Consider the following 22,715-nt stretch of genomic DNA (forward strand, 5'->3'; position numbering starts at 1 on the left):
GGAAAGCGTGGGTGGGGGGGGGGGGGGGGGGGGGAAGCAATTCCCAGTTCTAAGTGACCTTTGGAAATGAACTTCTTCTTTACCCTCACGATGTTTCTTTAGAAACTGAAACAAAATGTTTTCAACAACCAGGCAGGAGACATTTTATGATTTCTTCTCTCCCCTCCCCTCCCTGCTTGCTCTCAATTGTTTTTTGGGGAAAAAAAGAAAAAGAAACAAGATCTGAGGGACTGCGCAGTTCCTACCCAGCTGAGAGGATGTACTTTCAAGGGGAATGACTGCTGAAACAGAGCAGGCAGGACAGGTTTGGCCTAGCTGGACCTGATGACCTACCTGGCTTTTGCTGTCCTAAAGTCCAATGATACCATACTTCAAAAATGTGATAAAAAATTAAGTCATATAGCAAGCAAAAAGTATGCATTGTATTAAATCATTTCAAAGGATGAAGCTCTGTTCTGTGCTCTAGGCTTTTTATTAAAATGTACCACTTAGAAGTTATTATGTAACCATGGCATAATTCTATCATAATTCTTAAGATATGCTTGCTTCTTCTAAAAGAACTATATAATTATGACCAAGCACACCTATTTTTCCTATACTTTAATCTTTTTAATATGTGCTTCAAGAATCTAAAAATGAGTAATACTTAACAATGATACTAAAATTAGAAAACAAGCACAGCTAGCTCTGAAACAATAGCAGTGCAAGAAGGCTCCAAAGAAATGTACCTTCCAGCATATTGTTTTAAGGATTATTGCTACACGGTGAATTCATTGTTAACATGCACATACAAGCTAGAGCTGAGAAAAAAAATCGGGATTTCAATTTGCTAGTTAAAAGTCTTCTCAAAAAATAATTAAAAAGTAAAGATATTTGCTCTCATTATTTCTCAGACAGTGTAACAGCTACCAAAGCCGACTCAAAAGTATCAGAATATGAGAAATGTCACTTTTCAGCAAAAACAAACACCCAACTTTTCAAAAAAAGAGTTGCTTCTTTTTTTAGACAATCGCTAGCTTTCAGTGGTCTTCTTGTGTCACCTGTTACAAGGCTTAACTTCACTTTTCCTAAACAGTCCTTCAGACATAAGTCTATGCACACATTCTCTGCAGTTACCACTCCTTTAGGTTGAGTTTCCCTTCTTTGCACCTTCAACATTTATCTGCAGTATATTTCCATCTCCCTCTTCATGCAATGGCTTAATTTGTCATGCTTTAACTTAAAAACAGAAAACTAAATAATTTTAGATTCTAAGGATAACGCATTACCCTTACCATTTCATGTTTTCCAAGGTCCTTTAGAATAGAGTAGAATAGAGTAGAATAGTATAGTTCCAGTTGGAAGGGACCTACAATGATCATCTAGTCCAACTGCCTGACCACTTCAGGGCTCACCAAAAGTTAAAGCATATTATTAAGGGCATTGTCCAAGTGCCTCTTAAACGCTGGCAGGCATGGGGCATCGACCACCTCTCTAGGATGCCTGTTCCAGTGCTTGACCACTCTTTTGGTAAAGAAATGCTTCCTAATGTCAAGTCTGAACCTCCCCTGACACAGCTTTGAACCATTCCCATGTGTCCTATCACTGGATCCCAGGGAGAAGAGATCAGCACCTCCCTCTCCACTTCCCCTCCTCAGGAAGATGTAGAGAACAATGAGGTCGCCCCTCAGCCTCCTTCTCTCCGAACTAGACAAACCCAGAGTCCTTAAGCACTCGTCATAGGGCATTCCTCCCAGCCCTTCCACCAGCTTTGTTGCCCTCCTCTGGATGCACTCAAGTACCTTAACATCCTTCTTAAATTGTGGGGCCCAGAATTGCGCACAGTACTCAAGGTGAGGTCCCCTCTGCCCCCTTACATTTGACAGTGTTTCCTTCCCTACAGGCTGCTCTCTAGTAGATGATGGTGAGTATTCCATTGATTGTTCTGTGGTTTTCTTATCCATTTCCATCTCAGAAGAAGTATTCTCATGTTCTCCAGTCCATCTGTTCAGCTGCTTATCAACCAGCTTGTCAAGAAGCTGGGGTAGGTGATCTTCCTCAATTGATATTATTCTTTGGAGACGCAATGCTTTAGACATTCCTCCAGTGGCTCCAGCATCAGGCTCTACAGAGAGAATCCCATTCAGTCCAGCAGAATTCCTTCTCTTTGAGTTATTGAAAACATCATCTTCTTCAAATGAATGGCTACACAGAGAAAAAAGTAAGTACATCACAAAAATATATTGGACCTGGATTCCTATTCTTTTACTCTAGTGTAACTGAATTTAATCTCCCGTGTTTTTTACTACTCACAGCAGGCATAGTAGATTCAGTCCAATGTCTACTGAAAAGTCAGCTCATCATACAATGTGTGTATATATAGCGTGCTTGATAATTATAAGCATCATGGGGAAGCTAATAACTTACGGGGAAAACCTGAACCAGAATACAAAACTAAGATTAGCCTCATTTCTAACCTCATGGAATAGCTAAAGTAAATTTCTCTACTCTGATTTCCTACTCCCCTCCCCCCTCTATTCTGGAAGAATAAAACAATCCCCCAACCCAGACCCTTATTATGTGTAATCTAATTCTTTCTTTAGCAGGTAGGAGGGAGATGGGTTTGTTTAATATGGATGAAAAAAGGCTAAGGGGGAGTGTAGATAAAATAGATCCAGAGTCTTCTCAGATGTGTGCAATGACCACAGATGCAAGTTGCAATAAGAGAAACACTGGCTTGATACAGGGAACAAAATTTCTTCATGAGACTGGTGCAGCAAGGGAACAGGTGCCCAAAGAGGCTATGGGATCTCCATCCAGATGTTCAAAAACTCAACTGAACAAGGCCCTGAGCAACCTTATCTAGTTTTGGAGTTATCCCTGTTTGAGCAGGAGATTGGACTAGTGGCATCAGATGTCCTTCCTATCTAAACTTTTCTATGATTTTTGTGCCATAATTGCTTTTGCCAATTATGCTCTACTTCTCGGTACTGAACTTACTAAACTGTGTCTCTGAAAGCTTTCCCTCCTTACACTTCATGACCCTGTGCCTGAAGGGACATTGTCTTAGCTGCTATTTCGAAGTGAAATACTAGTCTTCTTCCCAGCTCCTCTTGTCTCAAAGGAAACATGCTAGTGTTTCACTGAGATCACCATCTCGTTCCTGTTGATTTCAAGTTTACAACCACACAGTTGAGAATTAAATTCTCCATGTTTTACTAGTTCCACATCCCATACTTTACAACAGGACTGCTGTCCTCTACAATGAGAGGGGAGGAGGTATACTCTTTCAGGGAGTTACCAAGGACATTGTACAACATCAACATAGGGTAATGGGCAAGCTTTTGTGCCTCCCAGCATATACTCATTCACAATGGGATGTATCTCTTACCTTTGCAGACAGTACACCTGTTTTATGTGAAAATTTTCCTCTTTATTTCCAAATTTCTTAAGGAGCACAGTAATCTTATAGTGACAGACACTTTAGAAATACATGCTTTGAAAAGTCCAAAGGTATCAGAATGAAAACATTCCACATCTTCTTTCTATAAGCCTCATCGTACTCAAACAGGGAACACACACAAAAAAGTTCTTACCTGTTCTTGCCCTCTATGTATTTCCCAATCACAGACCCTGATCTTTGCTTCCAGCTGGCTTTTGGAACACTTGTTTTGCATTTCTGCAGAAATACAGAATACTTCTTACTAATTTACTCCAGTTGTTCATTATGGTTAACTGCCTTCATTCCTAATGCTTAAATAATGCAATGAATATGAAAGAAAAAATTGTAGAAAAAATCCTAAAAGTATAAATGCTTCAAAATCCTAACTGATAAACAATCAGAACATGGAAACTCCAGATCCTGCAAGAATTCATCTTCTTTGTCAACTAAGTGGACCACAATAAAACAGCATTATGTCATGAAAAGAAGTCAAGAGATATATGGTGATTTACACTAGCAGCTTCTTGTAAGAATAAGAACACAAACAAGTGTAAGCTAAGTGGCCTTAGTCTCCTTAAGACAGGGTACTTCTGGAACTTCTTAGGGGCCCATTCTCTGCTGCTGGATAAAAATGTAATGTGATCTGCTTTTACCCAGTACTGATAGCTATTCAGGTACTGATTCAGGTACTCGGATATTGTACTGTTGTATAAACGTTTCAGGATATTAGCTACTCTTGACTGAATAGATTAACACAATTTAATTGTTCAATTTTTAGCTGTTGTGGTTTAAACTCAGCTGGCAACTGAGCACCACACAGCCACTCGCTCACTCCCCCAGCCCCAGTGGGATGAGGGAGAGAATCAGAAGAGTAATAGTCATTTACCTGTAAAAATATGTCACGTTCATCTTTGAGATGTTTGTTCCTCTCCCTGCAAAGAGAACACAAATAAAAGAAACACCAAGGCAACGTATTTAGAACTGCTGACTTTTCTACTCAGCACTAACAGACAGACTGGACAGTTGGCAGTGTAAAAGGCAAGACAAATGCACTTTAATCTGGCATATCTCCACCCTTGATCATGCTTTATTTATATTCTCACCACAGCCAGTTCCCTGTCTGGGCCATTGAATCTCCAGTAGGGCTATGCTGATTAAAGCCAGCTGGCATCTGGCCCTCATTCTGTAGTTTATCAAAACAAATGCCTTAACACATAGAAATCTGTTCTGGTCAATATGCCTTCACTTACTCTAAATTAGAATGTTTAAAGCTTTTCACAGTAAAGATGACTTCTTAATGTGGAGAGGGTGTAATGAACACCATCGGTATTCATCTGTTGACAGCTGTGAAGGCCAGTTATGTCCCTCTGAGGGCTACAGTTGTGGCTGCCACGGAAAAGTCTCCCTCGGAAAACATCCATCTTCCATTCATTATGCAGAAGAGATGAAAATGTCAAGAAATGGAGACTCAAGGCAATCAGCCAGCTCTGATCAGATCTGACAACACACCTGCTTAGTACATCATTCATTGTCTCCGTCTATGGCTGGCCTGGCCACAAAAGAGACTGAGCAGCCATTACAGCCTTGGTGAACAGAAACAACCTCTGCTGTCATATGTTTCTATCTATGGCCTCATTACCAGCAGCAGGCAAGATCACACCACATGGAGTGGCCTATGGGAAACACACTGCAAAGTAAGAGCCTTTCCTTAAGTATGGGAGCTTGTTGGTAACTTTAAAATGAGGCCTCCTGAAGGAAATACAGTGAATGAAGGCCTACCGGCAAGTCCAATCTATAGCCTATGCAAACTTACCACTGAGCAAACAAAAACTAACATTGCTGCACATTAAAAAGAGGGTTACAATTGTCTGAACACAACTCCAAAGTTTGAAGTCTATCAATATAGAAATGTTACAGAAAAAATTTGCTAACTATGTTTTGATATAATTTTACAAATAAACATTTTGGTGAAAGAATCTTTGTTTTGGCTGTACTCCCATCACTTTAGAAACAACAGAGCCTTTTAGTAAGCTTCAAGTCTCCTGTGGCCAGGCTTCTACCACAGAACCAGCTTAGAACAGTTCACTATTGTTTTGTTTTACATTTGACTTTTGGAATGGAGATTGTCCTACAATACCGAATTGCCAAAACAAAGCAAATCTTTCATGTGTACTACCTTCTACCGTGTGCAAGAATGAGGCTTACAAAAGACATATTGTCTTTTGCAACCATTTTTGCTATCTTTTGTGTCATTATCCTGTGGCAGGTTGACCTTGGCTGGCTGCCAGATGCACATCCAGCTGCTCTCTCACTTCCCCTCCCCAACAAGACAGGGAGAGAAAATAATATGGAAAAGCTTGTGGGTCAAGATAAAGACAGGAAGATTGCTTACCAACTACCATCACAGACAAAACAGACTCAACCGTAGGATGATGAGAAAAAAAGACAGAACTAAAATCACCTTCTCCCCAACCCCCCTTCTTCCCAGGCTCAACTTCACTCCTGCACTCCCGACTCTTCTACCTCTTTCACAACCCTGAGCGGCACAGGGGGATGGGGAATGGGGGGTTGTGGTCAGTCCGTAACAGCTCCTTTTTGCTGCTCTTTCTTCCTCACACTTTTCCCTTGTTCCAGTGTGGGTTCCCTCCCACAGGTTACAGTCCTTCACAAACTGCTCCAGGGTGGATCCTTTCCACGGGGCACAGTCCTTCAGGAACAGACTGCTCCAGCGTGGGTCCCCCATGTGCTGCAGTTCCTGCCAGAAAACCTGCTCCTGCATGGGCTCCTCTGCATGGGCTGTAGCTCCTGCCAGGAGCCTGCTCCTGCGTGGACTCTGCGCAGGCTGCAGGGGAATCTCTGCTCCAGCGCCTGGAGCATCTCCTCCCCCTCCTTCTTCACTGACCTCAGTGTCTGCAGGGCTGTTTCTCACACATTTTTTTCTACTTCTCTCTCTCAACTGCTGCGCAGTGTTTTCTACCCTTTCTTACACACGCTTTCCCAGAGGCAGCCACTTGGCTGCTGGGCTCAGCTGTGCCCTGCGGTGGATGGTGGATCCGTTGGAGCCAGCTGGAACCGGCTGTGTCTGGCACGGGGCAGCCCCGGCCTCTCCTCTCTGGCACAGAAGCCACCCCTGTGGCACCCCACTGCCAACACCTGAACACCTACACCCAGTACATATCCCAACATAATTTCTTCCTTTAATGTACCTCTTTAGAATGATGCAAGAAGTTCTTGAACTTAAGGTCTGCATTACCTTAAAAAATCGAGCTGCTTCAGAAGTCCTGACTTCTCTCTCTGTAAGGTTTCTGTCACTCGGTACACCTCCCTGTAATGAAAAGAAATAAATAAAATTGTTCTAACTGTGGTAACAACACTGCTAAAATGCTACCCCCTAGGAGTATCCACATTTGAGCCTTCAGCTTCTCCAAACCTGTAGACTTTATTCTGCATGAATGGTTACTAATTTTAAAACAGTTTATTCAATATAAGGCCCACAGTGCCACAGCAGTTTGAGTTAGCAGAGGAAGGAGTAGAGGTTCTTTTTTTTTAAAAAAAAAAGCTTTATAATTTCTTCATCCAGAGAGCTTAATATACACTGATACTGGCACTTGCATCATTCAGACAAGACACACTGCTGAAATCCTTCTCACTCATGGCCACTAAAGAGCATGTAATATTTTATCCAAAAGTAGAGTTTATCTTGCTGCTAGAACCATATGTCAGGCTCACACATCTACATTCCCTACAATTTCTTTTCAGTTCCTGACTTTAACAGTTATGCAGCCTTAAACATTGGACACAGCGTCTCAGATTTTTACACTAGATTTACACGATTTACTTTGACTTAATGCAACTTGGTGTCTGGCCTTAAATGTTTTTTGCCTTTCAGGGAAGCCTCACGTTCTTCCTGTGCACAGTCTGAACATTACACCTGCTTCAACAGCTCAGGTCTTACCAGACTGATACAGATGTTTAAAGCAACACTGCAGGTGCAGTTGGGTAGGGCTGAGCTCTAATTCCATAAAACACTATTGAATCCAAAGTGCTTTGTAAATGCAGTAGTATTATTCAGCAGTCTGACCACCGGGCAGATTTGCTCTGTAGCTTTAAAACCAGATCATTCCACAGTCTTTGCTCTGGATCTGAAAAGAGAGGCCTCAAAGAGGAAACAAACCACCTTGGGGAGGAACATTTCTACCGTCTACTTCCAAAACACACATCAAATATGCAAACCTAAAATCAGTGTTCTAAACACAGTGGCCATTCTTTAACAATCATTTATCAGCAAAGTTCATTATTCATACCCTCAAGAAAAATTAAATTAGTAATAACTAAGTAGAGTTTTGCACAAAGCTTAACAGAAAAAGAATATGACATTTGATCCAATATTCTGCTCTGTCCTGAAATATGCCAAATAGCCACAGCTCTGAGTTACATAGTTCATTGCTGAAATGTATAGAGTCTGGCAAGATATGCACCACAGTCTGGCATCCGTGTGCTCTCCATTAGCAACAAGAGGGTTTTATAGATCCCTGAGCATTTTTTTAAAAGTATCTTCCATTAAATGAACTTCAGTGAACATTTCTGCCAATTACAGCTTCAGGGTAATGTAACTTTTGCTTTGTGCAGAAGACTGGAGCAAGACAGGTAGATTGATCTGTTACTTAAAGGCCATTTCTATCCCTCAAAATATGAATTGTAAATATTTCTTCTTGAAAAATATTTTTTAATTCAGAGTCAGAATCTGAAATCCAAAACATTTGAAATGGAAACCCCAAAATGATGGTTCTGGATCACCATAAAGGCCTTGTATGAATTGTGATTTAGCTGCATAAGTTACATTTTATCTTGCTGGCCAGGCTCCTTGGTCAGAAATGATGTACTAGACTTGCTTTTGATGAAGAAAAGAAGCACATCCTAGCCAGAGCACATTCTGAGAAGCAAGTTTCAGATAGACTTAGCTTTGAGGAGGATGGAGCATCATGTACCACAACTGTAATTTCTGTAAGGAATCCCACTGGTATTTCAAAACTAAGACATACTTTTTAACCAATTAAACTGATTTTTAATTCCAAACACCCTCAACAAATGGGGGGTGGGAAAATACTGACATTTTGAAGAAGTAGCAAAAGATTCTGTAGAAGCCAGATATGCTACAGAAAACATGCTGAATTACTCGGGAAAAAATGACTAAAACTGCACTTGGCTTTGCTGGTGGTTTCTGCTTACGACACAAACTTAAATCACAGCACCGAATACCCTGACAAGGAGGCTCACCAGCACACTAAGCAAATGCGCTAGAACCACTGCAGCGGGAGACTTACATTTCCTTCTCCTCATGTAGTCTTGACGCCTCCTCCTGAAGCACCTGTAACTGTTCTTGAGCCAGACTTAGTTCATGAGACGTTCTCTCCAGGTCTCTCAGCAGCTCCTGGTTAGTGAGCTTCAGCTTGGTGTTCTCTACTTTGGTTTCTTCTTTGCCACTGAGAAGTTCTGTACATTGCTGCTCTAACTGGGATAGAACAAAAGAGAACAGAAAGTATTATAACTAGCTGAGGCATCTTGGTTTTGAGGCTTTCAATTCAAGTACTAGAGGTTACTTAACAGGGAAGCTATTTCTATCAAAGCCAACATATGAATAAAACACATATGGTGCTCTTCCACTGCTTGTGTACAGACATAATCATGTTACACAAAACCAAAGCCATTCCACTCTATGATTGAATTTCATCCAGTTCAAAAATGCACCAGGACAAACCACAAAAAAGGTGTTTACAGAGGAGATTAGCAGTACTTAGTTGATATTCACAACTGCTATTTTAGACCATTTCCCACAATGGCAAGGCCTACACAGAGTGATTCAGAGTTCTGCCTAAAAACTGTTAGATTTAAATGTGGTAGCTGATAAACCTTCCCATCCCCAGTAATATCAACAAGCATTAACCTTTCTGCCATCTCAGCTAAATCCGCCAAGAAGTGTGAATTTGAGCTTTTTTATTCACTTTTATATTCATTCTCCAAACTATATACAAAGGAAAGATACACCTTCCCTGTGAAACAGATAACAGCAGATGAGAGTGGCTTCTGGTAAGTAAAGAAGTTCCACCTGTTTCTCCCTGGCTAACTGAGCAAATTAAGATGACAGAGCAAAAGTTAAATAGACTAAAATTAGTCCACTTCATATTAGGGAGGGCACTGCTGACCTGAAGATATAAAAGCATATTTATTTATTTATTTATTTTCATTATGCATTTTAAGGGATGTAAAATGTACTAGGAGCATTAAAATGATACCAGTTCAATCCTCCACATCTGAGACACAATGGAGGATTTTGTGAGAACTTTCATTTTGCACATCCCAACAAGCAGAGCTCACACAACCCAAAATCTGTCCTTACCCAGCTCTGCCAGTCTGTTCACGCTCCACAACACTGCTGTTGTTCTAGTCTTGGTTTTGAATGCAACCTTAAGGCCCAGGTTCAAAACAAAAGCAGAAAATACTTTCTAGCTGGGATTGTGAAAGGTCAGGAACAAAAGTAGAGTGGGAGCACTTATCTCAGCAGCAGCACCAGCTTCATGTATTTGCTGAACTGTAGCCTCAGCAGGCTCACAGTTCATATGGAATGCTGACTAGCTGGGCATCAAATTACTGCTGAGCAATGTTGGTTTACATTGCTAGATCACTTCAGTTCCTGAGTATTGCTTCCATTCCTTGACAGAATGAAGTTATCTATTCTAAGTAAAAGACCAGATGCTTCAGGTACTAGAAGACAAGACTTTCTTATCCAGAATAGTGGTTTTGGGAGAAACAAAAAGTGATCACACAAAGATGAACTTTCAAAAAGCTTAAGAGCAACAAATTGCAGGCAGAAATCCCACTTACAGAATACAGGCCATCTGAAAACTTACACAGAGACTGGCCTGGAAATCTAACTGCAACGGTAGCCATCATCAGCTCCCAGAATCATAGGTACTGATGTTAGAAATAATTGCTACAAATCCTGGTGCTTACTCTTGTGAGAAAAACAATTACGTTGAAACTATGCTCAATAGCAGATGCTCATAATATTTAAACCCCAGGACACAAGAGGAGAAAAGGTTATTTCATAGCACTACAGAGCTCACTGTATCTATACAATCCTTTAAGTGATGCCAAACACTACTTTTAAAGCATTCATTTAAACAGCTCCCAATACAGTGGAATAATTCATTAGGTGGTTGTTCAGCTGGTATAGAATGGCATAGACCCTATAGGCTCTAGCTACTTATTGGAGCTGCAGATTGGCTCCCATGGTCATCAAGTAGATGAAAATTGATTAGGAAAGACTCATGGCCCACAGTCATGTTTAAGAAAATCCAGGAAGCTGAGAGAATTAGCCAATTACCACAGGTCAAGCAGAGACACAGTAGCGGATGGTGTATATTCTCTTTTTTTTGACAAAAACAGGGGGAAAAACTCATAAGTTTAAAATCGAGTAAAGAACTGGGAGTGTCCAATACAAATAAACTGTTGCTGAGGACAGCTATTGCTGTCCCTCAAAGACACATGCATTAAGCACTTTCCATGCATTCCCTTGTTCTTAGCTCAGCATCCTTTGTGTATTTTTTCTCCTTTTTTTCTCCTATTTATTTCGAGTGTGCGTGAAAGATGAAACATTTATACAGTGTTATAAGGCTGGGGATTATTTTGTTCTTTATGCTTTTCTTAACAATCCTATCACTTGATTTGCACTTTTGAGTGCTACTGATCCATGTTCTCATGGATCAATCAATCAAAAAACTCACAATCCCAAGATTATGCTCTTCAGTGGTTGTCATCAGCACAGAACCCATCATGTTATGTGAGAAGCCCAGTAACTCTCCTGCATTTCACCTAGTCCACAGCTACTCTCTTCCCCTAATACAAGATTCTGTGTCCTAGATGTTATGCTGGACATCCTCTGTCCCTAGCGCCTCCTTCTGAGACATGCCATCACACATCCCTTGAGGAACAGTATTGAGAATACCTTGTGCTTCATCTAAGCCATGTAGAACAAGCTGACAATTCATGATCATGGTAGCCAGCAAAAAGGCCTAGCCAAAGGAATCTTGGCCTACAGAAGGCCAATCAACATGGAATCAGATCAGTATTTCAGTCACACCAGGCAGAAGACCCTCATAAGGGAGACTCGCTCTGACCAAATCAGCAGAAACAACACTAAACTCACCTTGTCTGGAAGTTCCCTTTCACATTTTTCATAATAATTTCCAACACAGGAATAATTACATTGTGTTAAAAAAAAAAAAAAAAAGAAAAGAAAAAAGAAAAGAAAAAGACTTATTAATGAAGTTTGGAAAAAAACATTTGTATTACTCCCAAGAGGTTCTCTCATATAATCAAGCATGGAAGTTGTAATTAAACCAAGCTACCATTACCATCTGCAAGAATAGATTTAATTATCGAAGTATATTTCCATGCAAGAGGAGGACGCGAAAGTGACAGAGCGCTCTGGATAAGGCAAACATTAGGCAGGTGGAAGCTAACCTAGCACACATTGATATCTAGGTGAATGAAGAGTAATACCAGAAAATGAGTGGGGTTATACTAATATAAAAACAGATGTGAGGAAAGATGAGAGTCACTCTCAGAGATGATCATTAGGAATTAGAAAAATATATGTACAAAACACTGCCTCTAACTACACTGAGTTAAGCCTTCAAATAAACAGGCTAGGCTGCTATACCAGAAAAAAAAAAAAAATACTGCATATAAGATTGACAATGGGTACCAATCAGCCAGTTGAATGACAAAAGTTTCAAGTGCCATCAATCATCTGAATAAAATTATCTCACTCATCACATCATTAGAAGTAGTGAATTCCATTTGTCCAACACAGCTTCCTTTCCATAAAAATAAAATGGGATAGTTTAATTTTTATGGTACTATGAAGATCCTGTCCTTCAAAAGCACCCTTGTTGAGACTCATGCAAATTCATAAGGGAGAGGGGAAATGATAAATAATAGAAATTGCAAATAAAATAGTAAATACAGTAATACATTAATAATAAACAATGCAATGAATAGAAAAGGAAAACATAAAATCAGATAAAAAATAATGCTAATAAAAATAATACAGACATTGTTTTATGTTCTCCAAGATAGGCAATAGTCGACAATAGGCAATGTAGACAATAATCATAAGATAAAACTTCCTGATACTGCTGCCTGTATTACTTGATTAGACCAGGATTAAAATTGACTGTAAGCCTTTGAATAGCTTCTGTGTTTTTTATACCAAATTTAGAACACATATATTTTAGAGAACCACAAGAAAAGGGTTTTACAGAACTACTGGTTGATAACTAAGTTTTAAACATAGTTTTAAAGCAAAAAAAAACCCAACCCAACCAAAAAAGGACAATATTAAAATATAATCATTACAATATTATGATAAAAAATTTCTTATATTTTTGCAGTTAGCTTCAGACTAGAAATGCCTGATTTGTGTGCCCCCACAGATATCTTCAAAGTATAGATTATTTCACTATAGTGCTGCAATGTGGTAAACAGCCTGCATAAAACCACATTTATTCTGATTCGCAGTGGTACTGAACAAAGTTAATTAACATCAGGCAGTTGATTTCAATTACGTAATGGCCTTTTAATTCAGTCCTATGTCCTCATCAGCTAAACTTGCATAATTATAGTAAACTAGAAGTTTGTCTCCCCTCTTACTCCAGTACAATCCTACAATTCCCATCAGCTTCAGCAGCACCTTGATTCATTCCTCAGAAGAGGATCTAAAAACTACACACAACTAGGAAACTGCCCTCAAACTTCTTTTTCCTCTTCCTTCCTTTCTCCTCTTACTTTTCTCCTACTTCTCACGACTGGCACTCCCAAGCACTGCTGCCAGGAAAAGAAATTTTACATGTATTTTATATTCATATTCTACAGAGGGAATTGGTTTCACAGCATTCCATTTCAGCCCTTTAAATTCCAGTGCTGCCCCCTTTCCCTATCACTAGTCTTTCATGCACTGACCTTGGAGTCACTACAGCAAGTTCACACATGCAGAAATACTTTGCTTCCTCAAGCAGGCCATGCATTTTAAGAAGTAAAACACATCAGGCTTTAATATGGGAACTTGACAAGCTGTTACCATGCAAGAGAACCATGCACCACTATAAAACTGTTATCACAGAGAGACGTACCAGGAACGGGTTGTTCAGGAGGGAGCGTTTCAAGTTCATAGTGATGAATCCAAAACAAATAAATGAGTAGTTGGTACAAGCTTTGAGCAAAGGTGTACACTGGAAGACCCAGTTCATTGTTCTCTGCTCTTGCGCTGTATGGGTATTAAGCCAGTTCCTAGCACATTGAAGGCAGCAGAATTCTGCTACATTTTCATAAAATTAACCTAGTACCTCGGGAGAATACCTGGAGCATTTTTTTTCATTTTATCATATAAAAGGAAAACTGCTTTAGAAATAGAGGGTAACATTTTTCCAAAGCACATGCGTAGAACTCTAGCAATCAGAAATATACTTTTAAATGCGTTCAGGTATCTACACTCATGACACAAAAGCAACAGAGGGTCACAGTTTGGCAGAACCACATCACTCCAACGTGCATTTTTGGGACCTAAAATAGTACCTGAAGAAAATCATATGAACAAATAAAAATTATGTATTTTTTAACTCTGAAGGACATTGGTTAATACCCTTTTCTGTTTTTGAACCAATTGTTCCAGTTCTTGTTCTTTTGACAGGAGCTTGCACTCCAGCTCTTGACTGTAGGACTGAAACCTCTCTGTGTCCTGCAAAATTCAAAGAGGAAATGTATTAACAGAACAGCACAATTTTGTCAGCAGGAGGAATCATAAGGAATCAGGCATGAAAATAACAGGCAAGCTTTTCACAGTGAACATAAGCCACTCATAGAACTCAATTTAGGGATGGTATCACTCATGAATCTAGACTCTGAGCTTCTGTAAATTGGTGTAGTCCAGCAACTTCAATGACTGCAGTTGCTACAGGATGTGCTGATTGCACATGAGTAGGCATCAAGTCTACAAAGTGGAGGCAAAAGTCTTCCATCTTAGGCACGAGCCTTAGGAGCTTAGCCAACCTAAATCAATGAAGCTAGAATGCATCCTCCCATTTCCAGCTGCACATGCCCTCATCCTCTTATACACTAGCATTCATGCTCACCTGTTGCAGCAGTGAGCTGTTTCAGAGAGCTAAGCAAGCAGAAAAAAACTAGTAAAAAAGTGAATAGCTTTCTGCAGATTTGGTTTCCTGAACCATACAACTGCTGACACAGAGAAGTGATGAGAATGCACTGATGGAAACAATCTGGACAAATTTAAATTATTATGGAGCCATACTGTAACTCACATACAAGATATCAGGATTGACACGGGAGATACAGGCTATTGACACACAGCACAGCAACTCAGGTTGAAGTAAAAGAAACAATACACGCTACCTTTAAAATCCGTCACTAACAACAATTTGTCACAGATGTTCCACTGGTATAAGCAAGTGATCTGGGCTTCAGGCTCTGCCATTCACTTATCAATCTGTCCACTATCTAAGTATCTTGCAATCACCGGGAACTCCCAGTCCTATTTGGGATTACTCCTTCAGACACTCCTCAGCTGAGACAAATTGTCAGGCCTCCCCTGAGTAAAACTGGGTTCCAGCAGTTCATATCAGCTGAGAATCTGTCCTATTCCTCCACAACCTCCCTAAGGTCCCCAGGAGAATGCCTCTAAACAAAAACAAAAATTCCCTCAAGACAGCAGTAGTTCCTACATGCTTTTCCCCTTCAGCAGTACACTGATTACATTTGATTACACAGGGTAATCAAATGCATGTTAACTGGCTTCTTATGTGGAAGAATATATATCCAAGTGAAAAAGACAGACTAACTGCCCTTTTTGTACAACCTTCAGTCAGCAGGGTATTAAGTATCGTAAATAGCTACAATTTGTACTTATTTGCATCTTAACAATTTCTTTAAATGCATTCTTCAAGAGCTGCTCTTCATTCAAGCCATAATAATTCCCCTTTTATATGGCATCAATGCATCTCTCCAGGCTGTAAAGTCTTTGTGAGACTTTGCATTAGAGAAAGAATTTAACAGTCGGATCTCCCCAAATCCCAAATTAGTCATGCCAAGAAACAATACTTTTTGAGTGTCTGACAACCATTAGTGTAAATCTGACTAAACTGTAAATAGCTTCAGTGGGAAGCTTTAATGAAAAAGCTTGAAAGAAATGGTTTTACCTCAAATATACAACTAATTAGGAGATCCAACAATCATTTCTTATGGAAAAGTCTTTGTTGTTTCAGGATTTTCAATACAACTTCAGTTGTGGGCTACTAAGAGCATATAAACCATTCCTTCCACAACAACTGCTGCCAGGCAAAGTTGCAAATACTTTTTATCCTTCGGCTGATATACAAACTTTATATAAAGGGTTCATCTCATCCACCACTAAAAACTGCTCTCAGCTTGGAATGGAAAAATCTTGAAATTTACGAGTCAGGTTTACTATCCTGTGAAGCAAGTGAAAAGACTGATTCCTTAGACAGCTGATTAAGGCTCTTTTTGCTCTAACACACTTTATCTCAGGAAACAAAAGATACTTTACATATTTGGATCACAAAAAGATTTTTTAGATAGCATATTTGATTGAGAATGGAGGCAATAATTGATTGATATCCACTAGTTTTGGCAACATTTTGTGTACCGTGTGTTGTTTGAAACCATATATTGGTTTCATTTATATGACTGCTTTCAAGACAACAAAAAGGCAGTAGCTCATGATTGGTTGTCCCAGGCCACCCAGAGAAGCTGTGGAATCTCCATCATTTGCATACTCAAAACTCAATTGGACAAGTCCCTGAGCAACCTGATCTAGTTTGAAAGTTAGGAGCAGCATAGGCACCTTCCCACCTAAATGATTCTAAGATGACTCTTTCCTGGAGCATACTGGGAGTTCTTGTTAGTTTCCTTGTTTTAGAAGAAAAAACAGGCCAGAAAAATCCAAAGAACAGACTATAAAAGCAGTAGAGGAGATTTAAAGGAGACTTTGTAAGAAAAGGGAATTCATTGTCAAGTGTTCTGGAAGCACCATGGCAGTGACAAAAGAATCTGACCTATCTTTATTTTGCAGATAGCTGTGGTGGTTTCAGAAATCACCATCACTTGATTTATCTGTTGTTTCTCTTCAGTGAGAATTTATCCCCTCCTCAAAAGCACAGACTGCAGAACTCAATAGCATTAGTGCTGCTCTGAACAGCCTCAAAGAGCATTTTTCCTAACTGTGACCAGAAGTTGGACCTATAGCAGCATTGATAATACAATGAGGCTGTAGTTCAGTTGACTTTCAAAAGAGTGCCAGCTGCTACTTTATGCCAACCACTGAGCACAGGACATCGATGCTCCTCATCGAACAAGTCACTTAGTTTGAAGGTGCAGAGCCTGGATCAATACAAAAGTAGCAGTGAGGCAAATGGTTTTTTCTTACTCAGTTGTGAAACACATTCTGTGGACTTTTGTTTCACACCCAGAATGAGCATAAAACGCGTGGAAGAGGGAGCAGCATCCATGCCCACAATAACAAAGAGACACTCACTTTCAAGAGAAACTGCTCTTTCTCCTTTTTGATTTGCTGTTCCATTTCCTCATAGAGATGTTGAATTTCTTCATCATAAGAGGCAATTTTCCTAATAAGAGATAAAAGTATACTGAGTGGGTCTTTGTAGCATTACTTCAAGTCATGGCTCACATAACGAGCTAAGCCCCACATTTCTGCTTTAACACAAGACTCTAGAGAATGTTCTAGGGTGAAGAAAATAGGATTTTTCGTGCAGGAAAGTCACGGATTAAATTTTTATTTTTTTCTCATGGAAGGAAAGCTTCAACAGCTCAAAGGTTAATAAAGCTACACATCTGATGTTTTCATATAAAGCAGCTGTTCATTATGCAGTTTTAATGACTACTAAATCTTAGGTTTAAGGAACAGAGCTTCCTAGTGACAACACTAAGAATACCAGAGCCTAAGTTTGCCAGTTAAAAGTATTTTCACTGGAACTTCATTTTTTTACTCTGGAACTGCATGGTTCACCATTCAAGAGGTGAACGAGGTACTTCTATCATGTCTAAGACGTTTTAGCTAGAATGGACTTCTTGAAAGTCCTCTCTAACAGCTTTGCTGAAAGGAATTTGAAAAGCCCAGCTGAGGAACAGAAATACATATGCTGTGCACAAGTGTATCTGACTGTAGGAAAAAAGAAGGACTTACAAAGCTCACTTTTTCCAATAGAATATTGCAATTAATATCACTACAGTTTGATACATGAAGGATTACATTGAGCAGATGCTTTAGTTTGGGCAGAAAAAAATTAACTGTTGAAAGGGAACAAGACAGCTGCTTTGTTCTGCTTCTATTCTATTCTATTCTATTCTATTCTATTCTATTCTATTCTATTCCGTTCTGTTCTGTTCTCATTAATCCAGAAGCTGAAAAGCAAGAATCACTTTGCATCAAACTCAGGGGACATCCTAGAAAGATTTTTAATAAAGATTAATAGGGCCTTTATATGAAACTACTGTATATTCCCCCACATCCTCTAGCTAGAGCTGTTCCTTGAGTGATCTGCAGAATGCATCTGTTACAAATAAAGTACATAATTTCCTAGGGCATTCACATCAATAAGAGCAAGACAAGGAATATACAGTAGAAAAAAAAGTCGTTAATTTTGTAATCTGGGTATCTACTGTTTTTTTGTACCTAATGCTCTACATATTCTATGTTTTCACTTATTGAAGGACTGATTTTCTTCTCAGTTAAAGCCAAGCAAATCAGAAAGAAACTTAAAAAAATTTACCTAAGCTAAGAGGATTGAGAAACACCAGAGACAAGTCTTTCTTTCCCCCTTTCAAACATCAGAACACTTGACATTGCCAGCTTGCATTTTCAGTCACAGGTAAAAAATGAGTGGAGGAAGGCATTTTCTCAGGATTTACAGCAGCACTAAACAAATATCAAGTTACACCAGTTTGAGGAAAACGACTGCTGTCACGAAGATTTTTGTAAACTCTAATTAGGTGAGAAAAGCAGCCCAGACAAGGGCTTCTTCATGTGACTGCAATGGTTCCAACAGGGAGTGCCAGAAAATCCAGAAGCCCTTTTTGTTGCCTTACTCCCCTTATAGTGTAAAGTCAGGTCATGTTCTGATCTCAAATTTTATTTTCTTAAAACTAATAAAATACTTCGTAAGAAATTAGCACTTGTCAATGGAATAAAATTACACAAATTCATAAAGAATTAACAATTATTTAGAAAGGTATGGCAGAGATGCTAAGATCATATTTAAAAATATTGTATTCAGGCAGTATAATGTCACTTTGATCAGGGCTAGATTGACTATGTACTGAAAAACCCTGTAACTTTGCACAGACAGAACTCATTGCACAGCAGTCAGTGTTTCCATGGGAATCATAAAGATTTTCTTTACTTCTGTGTGACAGGGAGAATAACTTTAGTCCCATATTATTAAGCTGCTGATTTAGATATTTCTTTCCTCTTACGTGTTTGGAAGCAAAGGATATGGCAGCACCATCAAGACTACATCCAGGAGGTACCTCTGGATGTAGGAATCTTTTTAGTTGGTCTGGCACATAAGCACATGCCATTTCTGCAGGCTGAATACTCCCCAAGCATTTCATTCATGGCTTACCATTCTTAACTCTGATCAAATTAAACAGAAAGATAAAATATGCCCATAAGGGCATATCATTGTTATGTGAAAAATGCAAAATGTTTTGATTAAAATCTCTGTTCCCTGGGATCATACCATCCAGTTTTACTCAATGCATAATTGTATAATTTCAGCAGTATTTGATAAAATGATCTTTCTCTTTCCGGTAATGCTGTGGAATAAACAGAGATGGAGACGAAAGGGAGATGGTGCTGTTGTTGAGCACATTAACCAAAATGGAATGTAACGTGAGTTCACTAAGTTCAGATGACGAGTTCAAGATCAACACACTCACAAGGGTTTAATTTCTGCCTGTTCATGTAGCTGCAATGTGAATTGTTTGGGTTTCACAATTGCTGTTCATGCAGTTTGTTGTAATGGTTCTTCTTTCCCCTTAAAAAAATACAGTGATTTGCGCACTTTGTGCACTAATCTTCTGAGATGCTGATTCTCCTCTTCTTCCACCAAAGGTGGACTCTGACACTGTCCCATGCTAAACCCAATGAAAAGTCAGTTCATCCTTCCCTTCCCGTTTACTCTTATGTTTATCTTCTCTGTTTAGAACTCTGTTGTTTGATACACAGTCCACATTTTTACTGTTTGTCTTTCAAACACAAAGCACAGCAGCAGACAGAGCTAATGGCATTTGAAGATTTTATCTGCTATTAGAAGAAAAAGGTCTCTTTCTCATCTGTTTTAAGCTTACTTCCTATTAGTCTTATTAAATGCCCTTTGGTTCTACTGCTAGGGATTTGAAGAATAACCGTTCCTCATTCAGCCTAGTAAGTGGTCTCATCGTTTTGTAAAGGTCTATCATATCCCACTCCAGCCTTTACCTCCTCACTCAAGAGACCCTCCCTTTTAAAAATAGCGCTCTTAGAATAGCTGTTCCATTCCTTTAACCACTGAGCTGCCACTCTCTGTACCTTTCTTCATTCCACTACATTATTCTTGTGTTGCAGAGACCAGAACTTCACCCAGTACTCAAGATGTGGGTGTACCAAGATTCTATGCAGTGGCAAAAACTTGCTTTGTCATGTTCTCAGCACCCTTCCTGATCATGCATAGCATTTTACTGGGGTTTTTTGGCTGCCACTGAACTCATTTCAGGAAGCTCTCTGCAATGACCCCAAGGACTTTCTCCGGAGTTGTAACTGCTCAGCATCACGTAAGCATGACTTAAATTATTTTACCTTCCTTACATTTCTCTACAATGAAGTTCATCTACCGCTTTTTTGCCTACTCAATACATCACCCTATTATTTAAAAAACACCACTGCTAAATTTAAGAAGCCATCTAATTTTAAATTTGCACTTAAAATTAAATACAAATATCAGAAAATGAAGGAGAACTAACTTACCCTGGCAAACGAAAGTTGTATCCACTGTGTAGATGCCAAAAGCAAAATAGATGAATGTATGGAGCTGCTAGTCCACACTTTCAGTGCACAGCTTAGCTATTGCTGATTCCAGCACCAGACCAGATATATGTACAGTATTTGCTTTGATACATTACTGTAGTAAAAGTCTTTCACTTTTGTTTAAATGAAAAGAAATAAAGAAGCAAACGAGTATTTTTAAAAGGAGAGGGTTTAAACCTCATATTTTCATTTTGCCTTAAAATCTACAAATATAGGCAACAGCTCATCAATAATTCCTTTATGATGATAAACACCAGTGAGGAGAAGAACACCAGTTCTGGGATAAAAATGTGGACGTTTGCTTTGTTTTCCTTAAAGTGTATTCAGTTCTATGTAAAAACTCATCAGCAGTATTTTGGCTGTTGTTTTGCTGAAAAAGAATTAGATCACTTAAAAGGAGAAACATGCCCATGGTTATATTGGCACAGAGTATGTCTGATGCACTGATAGGCCTCTTCCGTGAGTGTATCAGGAATATATTTGATAGCTTGTTAGGAATCTTTGTTGAAGCTCTTTAACTAAGAGATCACAGTGGTAGGTTTTAAGTTTCTTCTCCAACAATCATCTTAACTGCTTAAAATAAAAGATAAAACTGAGGTGAGGTTAATATCTGACAAAATCGGAGTGGGTCAGTTTACCTGAAATACTAGACCTTTAATACTAGAAAAAATTATGGCCTGTTACTAAGTAATATAAATAGTCACACACTATGTGTGCACAGTGCCATAATTTACATGTTCAGAGGACAAAAATACTAGTATCTGTAAAAGGGTCAGCAGTAGACAGTACAATATGCAAATCTCTTCTTCAAGACGATTTAAAAGTTACGAACATGTTTTCCTAGGAAAAAACTTACTTGGCATATAGAAGGTTTCTTTAAATATATGCACTCATATATATATACATATATATAAAAAATATATATATAAATAAAAATTCACAAGGAGATTAAATCTATGCCTTTGAGTAACACCCAACAAAGTACCACGAATTTCCTCTATGCAGGATAATGCTGCATGTTATACAGCATAAATAATATGTATTACAAAATTATTTATAAGTTTACTGAGCTCTATGAGAACAGGTTTGTAAGAGACATGTTAACACTGTTACAGATTAAGTGTTAAAGTGTTGAGATGACTAGGCCTTAGCCTGAGGATTAACTAACTGAACAGAGCGTGAGAAACTACTGGACATTATATGAGAAATTGCTGGACATAACAGTGAGAACTGACGACAGTTACAGATAGCACCCTGATGGATGGCTTTCACAGGGGTTCTAGGAGGAGTTACGCAGTAAACAGCCAACCTCATAGCTATCTGAAGAAGAGTATTTGGCACCTTTTGGGGAGAAGAATCTTGCCAAGGAAAACAGCATCTAGATAACCACATCAGTAACACCATACAAGGGCAAGATTACTTAGGTACCAATATCAGAAATATGAAATTTGCATACAGATGTAGAAAAACGGGGTCCAGTGTAAAAAAAAGTATTTAGGGACAAGTTTTTTATTTATGAGGAGACAAGGATAGGGAAAGGGACCAAGGTGGATGTGAAGGGCGGATAAGTGGCTTAGTCAAGTGTAAGCAATCTGATGGTTAGTATATCGGTCTGGTCAAGTCCTGTGTCTGATTATCACAGACTATGCTGTCTTATTACATTCTATTTCTAACTGTGTGAATTCAGTGTCTGTTCTGTGTGGGTGTTATTCATTAGCATACTTCAAGCTGAACTAGCCAGCAAGGAGGAGGAGATCTCCATCTGGAAAAACTCAAGGTCTGAGATGATGACTGGATGTAAAGGGACTAGGGTCTCGGCACGGCCATTAGATGGACTTAAAAAGTCTTATGCTAAGATCTGAAGGATCTGTGATTGTTAATGTGTGAGCAAATGAACACATTCTGATAGCAAACTTCAACCCAGCTGAACCAGCCAGCAAGTAGAAGGAGACCCACATCTGGAAAGACCCAAGGTCTGAGTCAAAGAATGGGTAAGGGTCCAGGGTGCAGGCAGGGACATTAGGTAGACTAAAGTCCATGCTAATATTCATGTGAATGCACGTTCGTTTCTGAATAAAGTAAGGGGGGGGGGGGGGGGGGGGGGGGCGGGGGGGCTGT

At 39.3% G+C, this 22,715-nt stretch overlaps 1 protein-coding gene across 1 annotated transcript in view; it reads right to left on the minus strand.

Moving 5' to 3' along the window:
* Positions 1–22,715, minus strand: part of CRACR2A (calcium release activated channel regulator 2A) — a 67,378-nt gene that overhangs the window by 16,212 nt on the left and 28,451 nt on the right. Inside the window, exons 6-12 of the mRNA XM_009327915.1 lie at positions 17,049–17,139; positions 14,124–14,219; positions 8,746–8,933; positions 6,675–6,746; positions 4,308–4,353; positions 3,576–3,658; positions 1,857–2,184 (exon numbers count right to left, since the gene is read on the minus strand). Of these exons, the coding sequence (XP_009326190.1) occupies positions 1,857–2,184; positions 3,576–3,658; positions 4,308–4,353; positions 6,675–6,746; positions 8,746–8,933; positions 14,124–14,219; positions 17,049–17,139 (904 nt within the window). The remainder of the gene's footprint in view (positions 1–1,856; positions 2,185–3,575; positions 3,659–4,307; positions 4,354–6,674; positions 6,747–8,745; positions 8,934–14,123; positions 14,220–17,048; positions 17,140–22,715) is intronic.

This window comes from Pygoscelis adeliae, unplaced genomic scaffold, assembly GCF_000699105.1.
Source record: "Pygoscelis adeliae isolate BGI_AS28 unplaced genomic scaffold, ASM69910v1 Scaffold307, whole genome shotgun sequence".
NCBI lineage: Eukaryota > Metazoa > Chordata > Aves > Sphenisciformes > Spheniscidae > Pygoscelis > Pygoscelis adeliae.